Genomic DNA, 20592 nt, shown 5'->3' with positions numbered 1-20592 from the left:
AACAACAACAACAACAAACAACCCAAACATATACAGACTACAGACACGAAACAGACACAACACTCTCTCCCCGTCCCGCCCCGTTATATCAAATACAGTCACAATTTGCCATACTACACCAAACTACCAACACACACACATAGCTCATTCTTATCCTTCCTCCAATGAATGTAATGTACACGGAAACAAACTCAGTTTACAAAACCACTCACACACACAAACACACAGCAACAGAACAAGCAAGCAAAGCGCAAAATTAGATCAATGCAGAATGTCGTCGTTGCCTACTGTATCGGCAGCAGTAGCAGCAGCAGCACGACACAAAGCTGAGAAGAAGAGAAAGGAGAAAAACTATTCATTCGTTGTTTTCCCCCTTGTTCCTTCCGTTGGATTTATCATTTTCTGTTCTCAAACTCAAACAGCCAAAAATCAAACAACTTACAAATCGTTAAACAACACACACCAGCAGTGAACATTAATCCCACGCGACATATATATGTACGATTGTTATTCTTAACCCCAAAAAACACAAAGGCGTTGGCGCATTCACGGAGCTGTGAGCGCAACGGAAAATCTCACCATGTGCCCTTAACCCATTGCCCATTGGTATGTTTGTTGGGTAGCAGACTATGCAAGCTGCCCCGTGTTAATTGTTACACATGATCCTTGCACGGAAAAGAATTTAACGATAGATTTTGTATACTACTACCACACACGCACTATAAAGCAAACACAGTCAAAAACACTCTCACACACACACACATACACTCACTATTAGATACTAGCAAGATTTTTGATAGAGTTTTTCCGATTAAAAGTTTTTTCCGACCGCGACAAATCTCTCGTGAGCAGGACGCGCTAGAAGAGTAGACCAAACGTTTGCAAAAATTATTATCACCTTTGTCCGGTGTTTTTTTTTTTCGCTAGAATAGATAGTGCACAATACTATTAGGAATTGAACTACGAAGTCACACATTTGAATCACATTCTTACTGTTGTTGGGCGCTTGGATTCCCATTATTCGTAATATTGTACCGTATTTTGGAATTTACAATCACACCCTCCCTGGCCCCCGTTTCTGCGGGTTCTTTCGAGTGTAAGCTCATCAAGACATTACGGAGGGAATGAAAATTGAAGGAAGTTGATTTGAAGTCGTGTCCCCATTCGGTGTTGCAATGAACCTACATGGAGACGCCTGGTCCTTTTCACCCGCACCCGCAGTCCCGCAGTTGCGCGAGGGGCGGTGAAGCTAAGGTTGGTGGTGCGCACAGCACTACTAACCGCAACGAGTTACTTAATACGAGATGTTCAGCAAGCAGTAGCGTAGCGTGTTGTTGAAGTTGCAGGTGCAGGTCTTACTTACGGCATCAACAGTATAGGTTAGGGAGATAAAACGAAGAATAATCATACGATATTGCGAGCAGGCAGACGGAGGGCAGAAGGATGAAACGACAGCAGGTTATAACAAATGCCAATACTTATTGCAAGGATGCTGATACTAATAGATTGTACCCACTTTATAGACGACACTATTATGTCGGAGTACTAACGCGCGCGCGGTCATATATACATATACTAATCTAATAAATAGACACGTAAGAGCGAACGAGATACTTTCTCCAAACAGGACCATCCCCATTATTCATGGATTCGGATACACACACACCACGTTTTGTCTATGTATACGCCGGTCACTTACAACATAAAAACGTACAGTCTCACTAACACTAGGCCCTTTTTTCGTGCCCTCTCGTGGTTGAATTTCTAACGAACTTCATTCAACATTGTGCTTCACATCTCTGTGTGTGTGTGTGCGCGCTCCTGGCCTGGATGCTAACTTTACGTGGTTGTGCATTCGTTCGAAAGGAAAATTGGCATATTTTCTGCAGCTAGTTTAACTTTCTGTTTAACTGTTGTACAAACCGAATAGGAGAGAACTGGATCCCTGCGAAGACGCACGAGTGATAGTGAACACTACACCAATACCCAGCACCACTCGCAATGCCCAACACAAACGGTAACACGGAGGGAAGGAAACCGACGACGGCACAGATCAATCTGGATGACTGACAACCACTGGAGACGACTACCACGATGACCACGATGAGACTACCCCGACGACCTACCTACCTCGTACAGAAAACACATACACACTGATACACTGATGGTTACTTAGGCAACGGAAGCTGTGAATGGGCAAACGGACGACGACGACGACGACGACGGACATACGGACGACCGCACAGACCGGATAGTGGGATGACTTACAAACGGCCAACTGTGGTCGAAAGGCAGGATGGAAGCACAACAATTCGACCCCTTTTAGAACGGAATTCAATATGACTTCCCAAAACGAACCGCGAGGTACAGACCAGACCGACCATCCGCCCTTCGCAAGGCCCTCCTTTCCTGTGCTGTGGACATATCATTGCAAAACAAGACGACACATGATGCCAAAACGGACAAACAGATACTACCGCATTAGCAAAACTGGCACCAACGACACACAAACACACACACACAAACACAAACCCACATATACAACCCCGTTGTGTGCCTGAGGGTTTTTGTGCTTCACAATAAATGAAAATGTGCAGGGAAACGAGATGTACTTTCTGTTTTTGGTTCGGTTTGGAAATAAAAGCAAACATGAAACATGAAACATGAAACGCACTGGGGAAAATGGTTCCCACAGCATCCCACAGAGGTGTGTGTGTGTATGTGCCTGTGCGCCTCCTTTGATTTAGGACGCGTTTGCCCACATTGCTCCCTCTCCCCTCAAGAAAGCGTTGGGCTAAAGAAAGGAACAAGTCACACAATATCCTGCTGGATTCAATTGTGGAAGAACTATTGCACACACACACACACAGACAAAAAAAACTATTGTAGCGTTAAACTTTCTTCGAGTTCTCCGATCGTTCGCCTACACATACTACTATTTATGTAAAAGTTTCGTTTTTATCGTTTGTTTCTTAAGCATATTTGCCGTTGGTTAAGTTGTCCGTTTTTTGCTGCTCTATTACAAGTATGCGTGGTATGCGTGGTTTTGTGCGGCACAATTCTTTTATTTGTTAGCGTTAGTGTACTTTGGTTTTGAATTTTGTTTTCATTTGATTTTGATTGGTAAACAAGTAGCATAATGCTTGTGTACGTGTGTGCGCGTGTGTGTCTATTACTTTCCTGTGTACGTTGTTGTTGTTGTTAATAGAGAATGTTAGCAATGTATGACTGTTGTTTCCGTTCAATAATCGCACGCGATCGGTGGTGAGGTGTACCCGTACGTACTATAGGTACTGGCTTGGCTTCGATGGCCGCACACGCGTTGCTGAGAGACTCTATCGCTCTCACACACTCTTTTTCGTGGGCTCTGGTGCCAAAGTGTCGGCCATCTTTGTGTTTTGCTTCGTACTTCCCAAAAAGCAACCCCCCCCCCCCCCCCCCAGATGATTCTAAAAAAGGATCTCTCCATATTTCTTAACACTCTAACCTCTGAAGACCTAAGAGTCATAAGAGAATCGCCGTTTCTGGCCTATTGCAGGAGATGGAAGATAGACCTTTGCCGTGAAATATATTTCATTTCCAATTTCTTCGGTTGCCATCGTGAAGAAATGTTGACCAGCTGAGCGAGCTTTGTAAGTCGAGGCTGGCAGCGTTTAAATTAAGAACGATACATGGTGGATACTACGCAAAGAAGTATTATAGAGCATATTGAGCACCCCTGATGTTGCTGTGGAAGGTGGTGGTGGCACACGCATGCAGAACTCGTCCCACGTGCAACATTGTACTAGAACGCTTCTTCTTCTTCTTCTTCTTTGGCACTACACAATCCTCGAGAGGTCTCGGTCTGCCATTTCTGGCTTTCTGTGACTTCATTTTACCCGTAAAGTAGTCGGCTCTACGTACGTGGAGGCCGTCTGGATGGGATTTTGAACCCTGGCCCTGCCGTGTGAAGACCGGACCGCCCCCCCCCCCAGCTAGAACGCTAGCTGAAGCCTAAATATCGAACCCAAAAAAAAAGAAAGGGAAACACTGCTCGCTAAACCTAAGTACCTTCCGCCCGTTGTTCTTTCCTCTCCCGAATGATTGCGCCCCACCTCTCCGCGGTCGTTAGTGTTTGTTAACTGTTGTTTGTTACCTAGTTTAAGCTGTATATCCTTAATTAACGATTAATTTGTAATCTGTATTCTCCTTCCCCCCAACCCCTCTTCCCCCGCCCCTTCCCCCGGAGCACGTTGTGTTTAGTGTTAAGATATGGCTGCAGCAAGCAAAAAAATGGATGTTGCGAAAACAGAAAACCGATGCGAACGCGTTAGAATAGGAATGGAAAGAAAATAGCGAGCAAGCAGGCAATGTTTGTTGTAAAGCGCGACAGCGAGATTGCGATTCGTTTTGATGTGTTTTCGATTTTTGTTTAATTTTTTTTTTTTGTTTAATTTGTGACCCATCATCATTAGCGTAGCTCAGCCAGGCCCCCCCCAACGGTGAGGATATGCGATGCGATTTGTAATTATTATTTATTTACCTGTGTATACACTAATATAATTATGACGCCGCCCAAAAGTGAGCCACCCTTAGCAGCGCTCTCGCTCCCTCCCCCCCCCCCCACATCGTTTTTGTTATGTACGCTAATATGATTTACACACACACACATACTTGCATGTATATGTAGACGCGCGCGCGCTTGAGAAAAATGATAAGGATGATTAATAAACTGTACTTGACTTGTGGTGTAGTGTGTAGCAAACCAGCCGAGGGCATACCGGTCTAATGCGCTGTGGCTCTAGGGTTTTATGATCAATTGGCTGGCAGAGTAACTGAGCAATTCAAACGATTTCCATCCGTTTTGCGCTTAACGAACGACTTGTGTCCCACGCGGACACTACTATTACTAACACGTGGCAAAATCGTCGCCGTTGTTTTTATCGTTTCTCTTTTAGTTTCGATTTAGTATATTTTGTAAAACGACAAAAGAACCCTATATATATAGTGTGTTTTAAACAGCAAATAAAAATGAAACAAACAAAGTGACTCCCAAAAAGAAAAAAAAAAAATACACACACACTCACTCACACAGTTTTGCACAGAGTAATGCAGCCGCACACGCGTCCTTTGTAGTATAAAGCGAATGTTTCCCCCCGGTGATTCTGTTCCCTTAAAAAAGCCGCACTAACGTATGCATTAAAGGAGTAGACTGATTTTATAGGACTCGCGAGGGTGAAGAACATGGCGAGGGTTATGTTGTGTCTTGGTGATTTGGACGATCCATCCAGTTTTTTGTTTTGGTCCATTTAGAATTGTAGTTGAATATTAATAATGTATTATGAGTTTTATCCTTGAACAGAAAAAAAGGTTTAAATAGTGAGGCACTTGTTGATGACAGATTATAGGAACTTTCTAATGCAGTTGAGTTAAGAGGAAGACAAGACTTCTAAAGCCTGTGTCAGTCGGTCTTTGCTGCTGTAGGATTTGGATCCAAGATCTGCTGGATATCCTACGCCTGAATAGTGAAGAAAATCTTAGACAAAATGAAAAGATTGTTATGCATAATTCTTGATGTTCGAGATAAAGCCGTCCATGTGATCATTAATCAAAATGAGCGATGCAAGGGCACTTGAGAAAGATCATTTGTCTGATCATGAGTGCGTCCTCGATTAGAAAGACTTTGAAGAGACAGCAGCGATCAATAGATCCTGTAGGCTGTTTCCTATCGGAGGACCTTATCTAAACATTCTGGATATCTATGTCCAAGGCGAGGTACTAACTGATCGCCAAGATCTTGGCCTTACGACCTCATAGGCCATGCCTGCCATTTCTGGCTTACTAGACTTATTGATACCGTATAGTTGGCATATTCAGTCCTCACGATGGAGGAATGACTCAGATGGGATTTGAACCTCGGTCCTGTCATGTGGAGACCCCTCACGGCCACACGGAGCCTATTGTTAATATTTTTGTAAAATATTTCTTGAACGTAGATTTCGATTGAAAATTGAAACCCAAGAGACCATCTATTTTAGTTCTATTTTCATCGCCTTTCAATGTTGGCCTATTTCTTTAACGCATACGTTACTGCTGCCGAACTCCCTTCAAACGCCGCTTGGATTAACATAGGCCAAGCATAGTAAAGTAGTATGTTTAACATGTGTGGCTCGCCTGTGGATTGTATTTTGTCCTTTCCCCCATTTTTCCTTTCCTTTTCTTGTTGTATGCTCGATTCCCACCCACATAGTTTGGTCCACTATTGTCGCTCTAGGATGTGTAGCTGGTTGCATTGTCGGTTGCCGGCAAGTCTCTGCCTCCTCTTCGGTGGCAATATTCGGTTACATAGTAAGGCTGACTGAGTGCTGAGTGTTAAAAATTGTATTGCTCGCAGTGAAAATCGGATTGATGTTTCTGGTTTTTGCTGGAAGTATGCTGTCCTGTTCTTTACAGTGGTTTGCACGTGCCGATATCTATCAATGTGTCTCGCTCTCTCTCTAACTGTCATCTTTATCTTTCCTTTCCCCGTTTATGTTCGATTTAATAAAACTTTATTTTCCTCTTTTTTTCAGCTAGATAAGTACATAAGTAGTGCAAATAATGTATCGGTTTTGTGTTTTTTGTTTGTGTGTGTAATATTTTATTGTATTTTTAGTTTTATTTTATTTTATTTTAGACAAGGAAACACACTTACAACACTCATTACTAACCGCAGAGAGCTGCTTCCATCCTTAGGTGGTGCGTGAGGGTGAGAACAGGATCATAAAAAATGCTTACACACGCTCACTGAAGAAAGATGAAGGAAAGCTTAATAGGATAGGAAAGAAGGGAAACAGTAACTGAAGCAAAAACACAAACCACAGCCGATAGGACGGAAAAAAAACACAACCATACGTACACAATCACAAACACCTCAACACCTGTTCACAGAGAGATGGGAAGGGGTGTCGGTGCGCTGGTCGGTAATGATGGTGCGAGGAAACGGAATTTAAATTCGAAAGCGCTAACGAAGCGAAACTGGCAACCAATTAGGCCGTGACCAAATAAGGAAAGTGGTGCAAAACCCCCCCCCCCGGAACGCATAGTACCAATCTGATGAGTGGCTGATAGGGATGAACTGCTGCTGTACAGTGTTCGTACGCTCGTTTGTATGTTTCTGTTTTCTGACTATGTATATGTGTGTTTTGTCTGCATGTGCACTACTACCGCGAATGCCTTGACTGAACGTGATGAATAACCGCAAGGCACTACTGTACACACAAACACACACACACACACACACGCGGCATTATACCACAGTGCAGATGTTGGTAGCGATCATCTAAAGCGTGGCGATGCATTAAGGGTTTGCTGCAGCAGATCACCCGATTACAGTGTACAGTATGTGGTGGTGTTGGTGATGTTGGTGGTTGTTGTTAACTGGCACTGATATTTGTTACCCTGTACGATCGACCACGTTGAACACGTTCAACACGTGGTCGCAATTGCCGCCATATCCTTGTATCCCACCGGTACACTGATCGTGTCCCCCCCCCCCAATATAGGTATTCACGTGAGAGAGGGTGTATTATACAAAAAATATGATTTCCGTTTCCGTTTCCATTCGCTCTATCGTAGCGTATCGTAGGATGTAGAGTAAATCCAGTGTCAAAATAGGGCTTTAAACCGTTTCGTGGTATTTTTAAAATTCTGAAAAGGTAATAAGGAATTGACCGCCGAATGAAGAAGTCAAATTTGATAGAAATTATAATTTCAAGCTATACTACCAGCGTCCTCACGTGTCCCTAACTAAGAACTAAGTCATCCGACATCGACTGCCATCGGGCTTGTTACAATAGACTTTAAGGGTCTATCACTCTATAGTGACTTGCTTTGCAGCTTCAAGCTTCAATCACAGCTCATGTTTAATGAGCGTTTGCTGGATTCGATTAAACGTATGATGTCCTGTAGTAGGACATTGTGTTAGTCTTCGGTATAGTTGTCTATCATCTCGACAAGTAACTGATCGTTTAAAGTCTGTAGAAAAAAATTTGATCAACCTTAATCAAACTGTTGAGCACTATCAGGCCATGTCAGGAAGCTTTTTGGAGTTTGTGTTTTGAGTTTTGAATTTATGTTTCATCCTTTTAGGAGCATCCTCGAATTGGGATGAAGTCAACGAAGTCAATTTTCTTTGATCATGTCTTTCATCATGTGGCACGTGATCATTACCATTTAATGATTGGCAAGCTTTCCTGTCCAAGGTCCTAGGACCTCCACTTCACAACGTAGGACCTTACCGGTAGAGTCTGTTTTGATGCCATAAAATGCTACCAAATGACATCCTAAATGCTTGAATGGTGTGCTTGATGAGCACCATACTCGGCAATGTTTCTAATCACAAGAATGCCACGAAATGACGTTAAAGACCCTTAAAAACTAGTAGTAGAAGGATTATACCCATAGTGTGTCCCTATCATAGACATGTCACCATCACCGTTTCATAATCGATGTTCCCACGTAGGTAGATGTGTCAATCGGTCACATACACACCCAACACACACACAACCACACGTCTCAAAATCACGGTAATCATACATATAGATAGATAGATAGCTAGCACCCATCCTATCGCCCATCAGTCAGTAGTGTTTGTGAGTTTATTGTTGTGTCAAAAAGAAAAGAAGCGTAATTGAAGAATTCTAATTCCGAGCGACGTGGTGAGGTCCACTCACGTCCGTTTCCGGTCCGGTGTTGGTGGTTTGTGCGGAGTTTGAGTCGGCAAACAATACCCGGGGTGCGACTAGTTCCAGTGATTCTAGTGTGTGCGTGTGTGTCAGTCTCTCTCTCTGTGTATTTTATGTGTTGTGTCGTCCCCCCCGTGTCTCACGCCAAGCCTCCCTTCCATTTGCTGTGCCCATTCATAGCGCCTTGTGCCTGTCGTATGTATGTTGTGTTATTCCCCGTTTTCATCAGTAGAAATGGCGGATGCGTAGCGCCACTGCCTGCAGCAGCTTGCGCATGATGATGATGCTCCGGTGAAGGATTCCAACCGAACGTGGCCGCCTGCTTGGAATGGCTTGCAGTAATTTGGCCCTGCTATGAGGGAAGGTAGCAGCTGATCTCCAATCGTCCAATCGGTCAACGCATGATGCAACGCGCTCGGGATCTTCATCAGCGCCTGTTTACTCTTTCGTTTGCGTTTATCCATATAAACTTACGCCAACTCCGCAGATGCTTACACCAACCGCGATGATAGTGACAACCCGCTCCATCTTAGCTTTAGTAACTGTTACACTGTACTTTTGATTCCGTTAATTGTTACTGATTGTTTCCCATCGCTCGCTAACCTAACCCGAGTGCAATAGGGAGAGAGAGGGAGAGAGAAAAAGAAAGTGTGGAGTGCATCATCACCTTCGACGAATGTAAAGCATATGTTTAATTAGTTTAGCTCCGTAGATCCGTTCCGTTGTAAGGTTGTACGAAACACGCATAGTACGCAAGTGTAGCTCGCCCAAACCCTTCACCCATCACAGCATAATGTAGTTTACGACACGCGTGTTAGTTTCGTGAAAGCGTATGACCTGCTGCCATACTTGCTGCCATTGCTCGTTCCACATTTTAGACTCCTGTTGTTCGATTTTGTTCCCCTTTTAACCGTTTGTTGTTAATGCGCTAAAAAAAATGTTGCGATAAGCGAGATATAATTTGTACGTTTTTTTTTTCTTAAGTAAGTACTTCCGGAATGGATATGTTTTGCCTTTGCTGCTGCACCACACTAATTTTGTTTAACCCCCGTTTCCTTTGCTTTCTAATTTAGCATTTTGTTAAATTTGTTTTATAATACCTTTATTTGTTTGTTTGTTTGAACACATGAATGCCTGCTTGAAACTAGTGTATAATTTGCCAACGGAAATGAAATCAAATTTTAAAGCTACAATACGGAAATCCTCGTTCTTGGTGTAACCTCGGAAGACGTTTTTGCTGTACCTGTTACGGGGGAGTAGTAGAGTGTGTGTGTGTGTGCCTGCAAGGCCGATCTGTCCCACGTGTATGGGGACGGGTGATCCGGAGGCGAAACGTTTAGTTACGATTTTTACGTTGTTTGATTTTTCTTTACAACATGGCTCTCCTTCACTGTATCTCCCTGTGTATCTTTCTCTGCTGTCAGAGTTTACCAGACACAAACCAGATAGACATACACACTTACACACACACACACACACACACACACACACACACACACACACACACACACAAAATAACAGTTCCCTGTTTAAAAATAAGTGTCTCCCCAAAAACAACACACACACACCACACTTACTCACAACTCGATGTATGTTGCCCAGTTTCTATCCTTCTTCTGTCGTTGTGTCTCACTATCTACTCCATGTAACGTTCTCCGATGTGATTAGTTCTACTCTATCTTCTCTTCGTCCTTAGTTCTTTATCTTTTCTTTACAAAACTTTCCTCCCCTTGCCAGATCAGTTGTACTTTCTTTGCTTAGTTTCTTCACGTACAGTACTTTCCGGGTTTTTTGTTGTTGTTGTCTGTCCTCTTTATCCTATCTACCTTGACAACTGTTTAGTACGTTCGTTCCTTCTATCTCTTCTCCATTCACTGTTCGTTACTCTTCTGTTCTGTTCTTCTCATAAGCCTTTTGATTTTTTTTCTCCCCCAATGTGTCCGTAGAGTACTAAGCTCCGTCTGCTCGACCTTTGTCTACTCTGTTCTGACACACATCAAACCACACCGATTGGCTCTGTCAATCACATTCTTATACTGTTTACCGTTAACGATTAGCTCTGACCTTGGGTTTTGATACTTTTCATTTACCAAAACCTCGTTTTTCCCCCCACCTGAATGCACCACAAAATTGGTTGTTTTGTTTAGAGAAATGTTGAGCAACTTGCGTTCGAAGCGACGAACTATTGTGGAACTTTGTTGGGTATCACTTATTACTGCTTTCAACTGGTTTCAGCCAACCGCTACGCGGTGTGGTAGTAACAACAAGAAGAAAAGAAAACCAGTTGAATGTAATAAATGGAACCTAAAGCATTTGAGCAAATTTCCCTATTACAATACGAACAAAAACAAACAAACAGTACAGAAAAGTAAACCCCATTTAAAAAAAAAAACCACAACTCGTAACGCTAGAAAAGCAAAAACGAATAATAGAAAATCTGTTTCTACTTTATTTAGTTAAACCTGTTATTTCGCTGTTCTTATTTTCTATTCCCAGTACAATCCTTCCAATCAATCCTGTAAATTCTGCTTCCGAACCCGATCCGCCATCCGCTCCCCCGCTCCCCCTCAAGAAACTCTTCTTTTTTCCGCTGCCGTACCTAACTGCTTGGCTACTTTTTTCCACTACTTTTTTTGGTTTCATTGGTGATCGCTCGGTCACGCTCCCTTTCCCTTTTCTGGTTCTAGGCTTCTGGTGTAGATCTCCTATTGGAACGAAATGTTGCTCCGGTGAAGAGAAAAGGAGTTTTGCTTTTGAAGGATCCCTATTTTACAATTTATGCTGTAAAAAATGTTCAAAACTCGCAAGAAGTTGTTGCTCATTTTACAAATAATCTTTCATAAAAGCTGTGAAATGCGTGGTTGATCCTATGCTACCTATCCTATGAAGTAGGACATTTTTCTTATATTTCTTCCTGAGATCCTTTAAATCCCAAATAATAGTGAAGATAAAAAAATGATTATAGTTACCATGAATCCTGCAATTCTCTTCATTATTTGACCACATTTAAACTCACTTGAAGTTTTAATTGTTCCGTGTCTGTACTTTGAAGCTCCTTAGCCCATTAGCCATGTGTATGTGTGACTCTTGTGTAGAATCCTGATTGAAAAAAAAAAACAAGCATCTCCCCCATTCTGGACGTGCCCTTTAAATTAAATCAAAAATAACTCCCATCTCAGTGAATCCAAACTTTGCTCCAGAACTTCGGAGATAATCAACACCGTTCATCCCGTGTACAGCACAGCAACACCACGCAACAGTTTACAATTAGCGTAATGTTCTACGTGTCTGCACTGTAAAAATTACGAAACTAGTTTTCTTTCGCTCTTTTTTGTACGAAAGAAGCAGCAATTTTGTTAACAAATCCCTTTAGGACAGTCGCTCCCGCGCCCCACGTTCCAAACGAGATTTTAAAACGCACCACACCTTGTGTTTATGCTCTTTACTTTCTACTCTTCATTGCCTTCCTATACCTATTCTTATTATGCATTTATTGCCACCGCTAGTTCTACTTCTATCCTTTTTACAATTTATTCTTCCCTGTTTTTCCTTTTAGTTGTTTTTTTTCGCTTTTTCTTTCTTTTTGTTATTTTCTTTTATCAATTTCTAGTTTTCTACTATACTTTCTACTCTTTTTTCCTCTCACTCTCTCACTCTCTCTCTCTCTTATAAACTCTTCTTCTTCACTCTTCTCCTCTCTATTCTTCTACGCTGGTTCTATTTTCTGCGCACGCTCGAAGGAGATTCGCGGTTTGCATGATTATGTCCATGGTCGTAAACATCACCCCGTATCTCCTTCATGTTCTTCTAACCTTTCTATATAAATACACATATATAAAGATCCTTTCTGTATCGCTATCACAATACTATCTAACTCCTATCTCTTCTGCATATACAATCCACGACCCAAACTAACCGTTCCAAAAAGATGTCCCCTACGCTCTTTGCAAATCCCCGTGTTCTAATTAACCAGCCCGCTCCCCCCCCCCCCCCCCACTCCACACCCCACTCCCCCCTCTCTAAAAATCTAAAATCGACAGCCTGAATTATACTGAAATTTCTCTCTCAACTTTCCTTTCTTTTAATTTCTTACAGAGAAATTCGCGGTATGGACAAAATCGACAACAGTCTAAAATCAGAATCCTTCCTTTGCTCTTGAATGTATAACAGAGAGAGAGAGAGAGATGACAAATCGAGACAGAGACAAGCAAAGCACACACTTAGTGCAAGCGTTACGTAGAAGCGTTACCGAGGGAGAATGCGGTAGCTAGTGTGGGAAAGAGAAAGGGAGAAGGATACGAGCTAACGTTACTGTGCGTGTCGCGTGCCAGTGTGGATAGGAACGGTGATGCGCGATATCCGCACCGATACCTACGGGGGCACTGTCGGACTTTTGTGTGGCTAGGGGGAAACCAAAAGAAAGAACAAAAAAACGGTAAATCGTACCTTAGAGCAAAAACAAACGTAAGGTCTAAAGCTTCAGCTGTGTATAGAAATATGCGTGCAGAAAGTATTGTAGGTGCTATACGAGCTGCCAGTGTATCTAAAGAACCAAAACGTGAGTAGTAAGCAGAGGCAGCAGCAGCAGTCGCATCAACAGTCGCAACAGCGCAGCATCAACAGGCCGAGGCGCAGTACAGTAGTTTTCAAAACTAAAAAAAAAACACATCACAAAACGATCTGGGATGCTGGGAGAGTGTAATGGTGAACGTTACGTAGCCGCATTCGCCGTTCACCCACAGATCGAACCGTTCAATCCTATCAAAGGAGCCCGGTTGCGTTACATGAAGCGTTACCGAAGCCGATTGAGCGTGTGGCTGCTTTGATTTTATCTTCGCGACGGTTGCACGCTCTCTGTCCAGTTAACAACCAACCCAACCAAGGGACGGATCTTTGCTGGCGTTTACGACAAAATCAACGCTGCGTGGCTGCGGCAATCGGACAAACGCGGTGCACGTGCGGACTGGCGCGGCGAAAATCAGGCTGGGCACACTGGGGTACATTAGCGGTCTTTTGATAGCGAAAGTATTGAGCAATAGAAAAAACAAGCGTGTAAGGATATCGTTTTTCGTAGATAAATGCGCATAATATCGTTTGAAAAGCGTGACGATTGTTATTGAAACAAGCAGCAGTAGCAAAACAAAAAAGAAGAAGGAAAACTGACGTGCAGAATAGAATAGTGCTAACAGATCACCCAACTGCAAAACACGTGGTAGACGATTTATTGAGAGTATTATTGTGTACCGTTTGATGTTTTTGTTCTGATGAATGACGTGTAGGCTAAAAGGAAAATTTAATATTGTAGTACTTAACATAAATTACCACACACTACAAGAAGGGACGATCGCGTAACGTAACGTAACGTTCGTAACGTTGAGCTGTTGAGCATACTATAAAACACACGTACACACAGACACACCCGCACACCCACAATCATACACAGATGAATCAAAAATCGATTGTTAGGTAAGCAGAACCACCACGCCCAACTCATAATACCGTATAACTAGGCTTAGTACAACTAGTGCACTATACTTACAAAAACACAAAACCCCACAGCAGCAAATGCAGGCTCTAGCTAGTGCGTAGCATGCGTTTAGTAAGGGGGTGGCAAAGGGTAACCGAAAAAAAAAACAAAACAAAAACCAAATGGGAAACAAAAGAAGCAATCAAAGTTGAATCGTGTTCTTTCCTTTTTGTTCCTTTCTGTCTTGGGGGGACACTCCGTGCGTTACCGGCGCGCATGTTAGGTGTTTGGAGAGAGTTAGGCGCAACATTCACATACGGGTTTTTGAGAAGTTATTCGTTTGCGGTTATCGGAACATTTCGTGCGGGGGGAGGGATACACAGTGGACAGGGTGAGGTATTAATGCGAACCGAGGTCTGATTGAAACGATCACCAGCGACCACCACCACCACCACCATCCCGATCGGACTTGGCGAGGCGGTGTCGGTGAGCGAGGTAGAAAGCAAGCGTAACGGTCGGTGTACAACCAAGAGCAACGGCAGGATTTAGCTGAATTGGAGGAATCGGAGCAAGGTGGCTGCCAATTGGAAATCAGGACCTCTCATTCCCGCCAAACAAACCACAACCAATATCCTAAACCCACGCTAAGCGTACAAGCTGAAGAGTTAGAGCTGGATGGTACATTGGGAAAAAGCGACCGAGAGCGAGAGAGAGAGATAGAGAGAGATCGAGATGATCCGTGAAGATCTGTGATAGTTTAGCGTGATGGTGTCACCGTAAAGCCGGGCACGCTTTTGGGCCGGGTGTTTGTGTGTAGTTGTGTGTAGTTGGGCGATCGTGGTGGTTGTGGTGTGGTGTCTGTCGCTTCAGTGGTCGGTTTCGGTTTTAATGCGTTACCAGTCGCTCGTCGTGTCTGCCCAGGTTCGATCGCCATAGTATATCGGTTTTTCAGCAAAGCGTTAATGCCCATTATAAAGCTGTGCGTGTGTGAGAGTGTGTGTGTGTGTGTGTGTGTGTGTGTGTGTGAATGTGTGTATGAGTGATGATCGTGTGCGCGTGGTCTTGTTTCCGGCACGATCGTTAACCCTCGTTATTCGAATATTTCGTTCGTGTTTAGGATTAGTAGCCAGTAACGTTTTGTTCGTTAGTGAGTTAAGCCCTAAGTATATAGTAGCCTGTAAGAGGAGGCGCCCAGTACTCGGTGATGGGTTCTTCAACTCACTCCCCTCCCCTCCCCCCCGTATCCCTATCGTTGGAAGGGAAATGAGGGGAAAAAGGGTCGAACGAGTAAAATCCCGACGCAACACTACCAGTTACACTTGAAGTGACAAATTTCTATTTCTTAAGTAAGAGGATACAGCACTTTAAACTTAGCGATAGAATAAGTATAGAGACACACTACAACACACAAATACCTAGTGCAATACACACACACACACACACACACACACAAAACAACTTTAAAATGAAAAGAAACATCATCAGGAAAATGTTTCGTTTCAATTGAACAGTCGATCACGCTGATTGACCATTTAGATGCACGTTTTATTGTCCGAAACAAACCAAAAAAAAAAAAGAAAAGCCAGACTTAAACGATGCACGGCGAGTTTTCTAGTCATACCGATATATCTATATATCGTTGTCGTAACAAAAACCCACTACACAAATAAGCAAGCCAATAAATAAACCAAAAAAAAGAAGAAACTAAACTAAACTTGAAAGTAAATAAACGACTAAATATCCTTCTTGCAAAAAAGGGGATCGATTCGCAATAGAACCGAGTAACAAGTACATTTAAACAAACAGTAAATCTCCCCGAACAAACACGATAAAACATAAAACCAAAAACCCCCGTTTACCGAATTAAAACATAAAAACACATACACATAGCACACTCTTTGAACGGTAGTTAATTCCACTAAACAAGCAGGCATTTTTAATGACAGCAGAGGCTCTCGATTTTCGACTCATAATCGCCCTTAGTGCAGTGACAGTGCTGTTTTGACAGTAGTTTGACAGGCGGAGATCGTTTTGAGTACTAATACTAGCACTCCTCTACCCCGAACTTAGATTATAGACGTTATATCGGCAACGTGCGTGGTGGAATACAGGGTGGGAATTTATTCGAAAATATGAACCAGCGTGTGTGTGTGTGGTTGCGTGTGTTGAATGAACTACTTAAAGATAAAGCATGCACGACAACAGGGAGAGAGAGAGGGAAAGAAAATCCACCATAAGAATACAAAAAAGCACGTTAATTGCACACATACTCGAACAGCTAAACAAAAAAGAAAAACCACAACCAAACACATACGATCATAATGTTAAAAAAAACGTGTAAGAAGTAAACAAAGCGTAACACCAAAGTCCACCAGGGACTTAAAGAAAATCAGAGGATCATGCTTATCCTTTCAAACAATGGCGTCATTTTGGTAGCGTGTTTATTTCACTAGCTCCTCCCACATTTGTGTGTTCACGTGGACACCATAAGCCCCATTTTGCGCATTCTCCATTGTAAGGGAAACAGTTCAACGCAACTCAAAACTCACACGAGAAACCGAGAATCCTCGATGATGTAAAATAAACTATTAACATTTCAGTCAGTAGTGAGTTGGAAAAAACGTTGGCCAAAATCATGCTGGCGGTATTATAGAGAGTATTAACGGGACAGGTAAAGGTTTACTTATGCCTAGAATAAAGGTAAATTTTGTGTGTGCGATACACAATTGTCGCCTCGGTAGAGATAATCATCAAACACAGCACAGTAACATGCGTACGGCAGCTGCCGACCAAGGAACAAGAAGCAAATAGTGACATTATTGGTAGTGTGTGTGGTAACGATACGATAAACCAGCGCTCTTCTACGTTTTGTTTCGCTGTGTACGTCATCTGGCACGGCCACTAGGAACACTTACAAAACACTACTCCGCTTCTTCCGATTACTGCTCGTCTTCGGCTCGGGTAGAATGGGGAAAACAATCGATTATCTTAAAGCTCGTTATACGTTACACTGCGTTACTGCGTTACCATTTTCGCACGTTACGTTACATTCAGTTATGTGGTTAAAGAAATGGGCGTTACCATGCCACCTTCATGCAAGCGTTACATGCGTTATTAAATGCGTTACGTTATTATTACATCTAGTAAACTCAAACTCTAGCGTATGCAACGGTCGAGAAATGGATCGAAGCGAATATAAACCGATACATCCTTAAGCGAACCGGAAAACAGATGATCGACAAAGTGTGAAGCAAATTTCTCTAAATACTTGTAAACGTAATCCACAACAAAAAAAAAAAAAAAACACTGGCAAATGGGTTGGCACTCTTTCAAATCATGTGTTGCTGTAAAGCTGTTTTTCAACACACCATTTGCATTTGCTTTGTGATAGCGAGCGTGTCGTGTGTGTTTGATTTGCTGTTTTGAAAAAAGAAACGAAACTGGCATACGCTAATGAACTTTATTTAAGTTTGGTTTTTTAAGTAAATTATTTCAAGCCCCATAGCTTCTACTATCTGGCACGGTGGAAGGCATTAGTTTATTTTTTTGATTTGGTTTGTGATTCGTGAGCACTTCTAGAGCTTCTAGTTCAACGATGGGCGAAACTTGGAACGTCCCGATTCTTTCATTATTTTTTAAGCATGTTGAAGATGCGTCGGCAAACGATACTTAATAAGGATCTTTCGACTGAGTTGAATAATGTGCCTCTATCATCTAATATACAACACCCGGCCCGTAACTCCCGCTTTACTTGTGATTGTACTAGAAGCTCCCGGTCGCGCCATATTTGCTGTGTTTGCCCTAAAGCTGTTACGTGTGTACTGTTAGTGTTAATGAACCCCCCTCCTCTTGGTACCCACCGTGCCTTATATTTAGCGTTCTGTTTTAAAGTATATTATTTTCACCTCCAACGTTGTCCCCCGACCTATTTTCTGTCTGTGCTGTCTGCTTCCTTCCAAAAAGAAACAAACCAAATAAAAAAAAAATGAACTCCTCGAGATAGAGTACGTACTGTCGATATATAGTTAAAACAGAACAAAACAAGCTTTAATAGGAGGGAAGAGAATACTACCGGTAACCGAGCTCTCCTCTCAGACACTCGAACTGTGTAAATCTCGTGTACGTTATAAGTGTGTATGATCCTAGTCAGTCAGTCAGTCAGTCAGTCAGTCTACGCGACTCCATCATACAGCGACTGTCTATATGTTTAAAACAATGCGCGAGTTTCGATACAATACACGCTCGAAGCAAGTCTTGATGGTGGTACATCTCAAATCTCAACTTTGTTTTAAACATGTCGGCACTTGCTTTATGTCCTGAAAAACTCTGTATACCCCCCCCTCCCCTCCGAGACTCTCGCCTATATCCTCCCTCTTTGCGTTACGGGACGATAGGGGAAAAAGAAAAGCATGAACAGAAGCCTATCCTTCCACGGTTTTTTGAGGCCCATTCTGACTGCTCCAAGTCTCCTTCGTATGGTCACTCAATAGCCTTCAACATAGAGTAAACCCTTGCTTTTGGTCTGTATACCAAACAAAGACCATTAAGCAAGATAGGGTTTCCCCTCTCCCGGTAGCCAATAAAAGTGCTAAAACACATACACACACACATACAGAGAATGAAGTGTGAACGAAAACAAGGATTTTCATCTGCTTTCCTTTTAAGTTTGTATCATAGGCGTGAAGAAAACAGGAAGGAAGGAAAATCACATTCAAGCGTAGCGTATATCTTTCAAACCACGGATAATGGTATTAAGGTTAAGGGGTTTAAAGATGGGTGGATGGGCCATCACTCCGTACACAACATTGTTACAAAAATAAAGATATGAGAGATTCAAGAAAATCGACGTGTTTACACAGCTACAACTACTATTGTGTGTGAGTGTGTGAGTGTGCGCGTGTGTTTGTATTTTCGAATCCGTGTGAAGATATCTACCCAAGCGTACAAGGAGGATCTTTTACCATCGGTACCGAATCGATCGCCGTCGCCATATTAAGCGGACCGCGCCTGATCCTCATTTCGATGAGCTAACCGTCAGTTTGGGGACAGAAACGTCAAACGTCAAACGCTATTCGACGTCAACCGCATTGGTAGTGCGGGTAACTGACAGGCATAGTAGGCAATGATAGGGTCGCACATCGCATGAATTGAATGCTGAAAGCGAAGAGCTTCTTCTTATCGTCATCATCAGTAGCAGCACTTAAATTACTTCACACGGTCACACACACACACTAAACTCCCAAGTAATAATACCAACCCCGGAAGCAGTACAGGAACGAATGTAAGCATTACCCACCCATATTTACTGGTTTACCAACAAACAAACAAACGAAAGAAATAAAAAAAAAAACAAACGACCGCGTTGTTTTGTTCCTAGGGAAGAGCAGAGGAAATTAAAGATTAAAAAAAGCACACACTCACACAACCAAGGAAAAAAAATATTTAAAAAATCGTTCTCGTTTCGTTCGTTCGTTCGTTCGTTTGGTAGTGTTTGCATGGGACTCGCACGTGCACTCGTTATGCAGCCCAAACCCCTGGAAGATACAAGAAGGAAAAACTATTCTGCCTTACCAACTTTCCAACCTTCTTCTCTTCAGTTACCTTATCATGTTTTAAAAAAAAACATATTTAACCCCAACAAAAAACACTGCATTTCTCAAACAAGCTAGAAATGTTCCTTACCCCATTTCCTCACGCGTGATTTGTTTTTCTTTGTTGGGTTCCGGTTTCCGTTTTTGGAGCACGTTTTTCAAATTAAAAGTATAAAGCAGATATTAGGGCGAGGGGGTGGAAAAGGTTTGATAAGTCATTAAGCAAAACTTAAGAAATACTTCACACGAAGGAACCAAGAAGAATAAGAAAGTAAATAAAGAAAACACAAAATTGGAGCTAGTAGGCAGAACGAAACTCTTGAAGAGCTGACGTAGGGCGCGGGTTAGTCTAACTAGTCTTTAAACAGTCCTTAAGTAGTTGGTATAAAAAAGCAAGCAAGCGATTTAAACTACCCAACAACCGAATGCGAACAAAAAAAAAACAAAAACCTTAAACCTTAAAAAAACACTTACTCTGATGCATCACGTGCGAAACCGATTCGAACAACAGCAGCAGACAATGGCCCACGGCGTGGTACGAGAAAGAGTGGAAAGTCTTTAAAAAATAACCAATCGTACACCCTGACTCACCGGGCACTCCCAGCATATGGGGCACATAAATTCACCCCACGTGGCAGTGTTTCCAGCTGGAGGCAATCCCCAATCCCAATGCACAGGACATTCGCGGTGATGGGGACCACCCAACTGCCCTCCTTTGCCGTGGTGGTGGTTACGTTGTCTTTGTTTTTTCTAGTACACCAGTGCCCGAAACCGTGCTGGCTTTTGCATATACATACATATAAATATAGGATAAATGGAAGTCTATGAG

General features: G+C 42.6%; 1 protein-coding gene across 25 annotated transcripts in view; it reads left to right on the top strand.

Moving 5' to 3' along the window:
* The window catches only part of LOC118503406 (plasma membrane calcium-transporting ATPase 1), a 59731-nt gene extending 40354 nt beyond the window's left edge, over window positions 1-19377 (top strand). For 22 of the 25 annotated variants that reach the window (XM_036036636.1, XM_036036635.1, XM_036036633.1 and 19 more), the window contains one exon: window positions 12801-19377. In XM_036036636.1, coding sequence (XP_035892529.1) covers window positions 12801-12838 — 38 coding nt within the window. In that variant the 3' untranslated portion in view covers window positions 12839-19377. Of the gene's footprint in view, window positions 1-1930; window positions 5029-12800 lie in introns of those variants that run through there. The other 3 variants (XM_036036637.1, XM_036036634.1, XM_036036631.1) reach the window with 1 other exon arrangement.
* The last annotated feature ends 1215 nt before the right edge of the window (window positions 19378-20592 follow it).

Source organism: Anopheles stephensi, chromosome 2 (assembly GCF_013141755.1).
Source record: "Anopheles stephensi strain Indian chromosome 2, UCI_ANSTEP_V1.0, whole genome shotgun sequence".
NCBI classification, from domain to species: domain Eukaryota; kingdom Metazoa; phylum Arthropoda; class Insecta; order Diptera; family Culicidae; genus Anopheles; species Anopheles stephensi.
The sequence above is the reverse complement of the archived record's forward strand: the minus strand, read 5'-3'. Positions and strand labels throughout refer to the sequence as shown.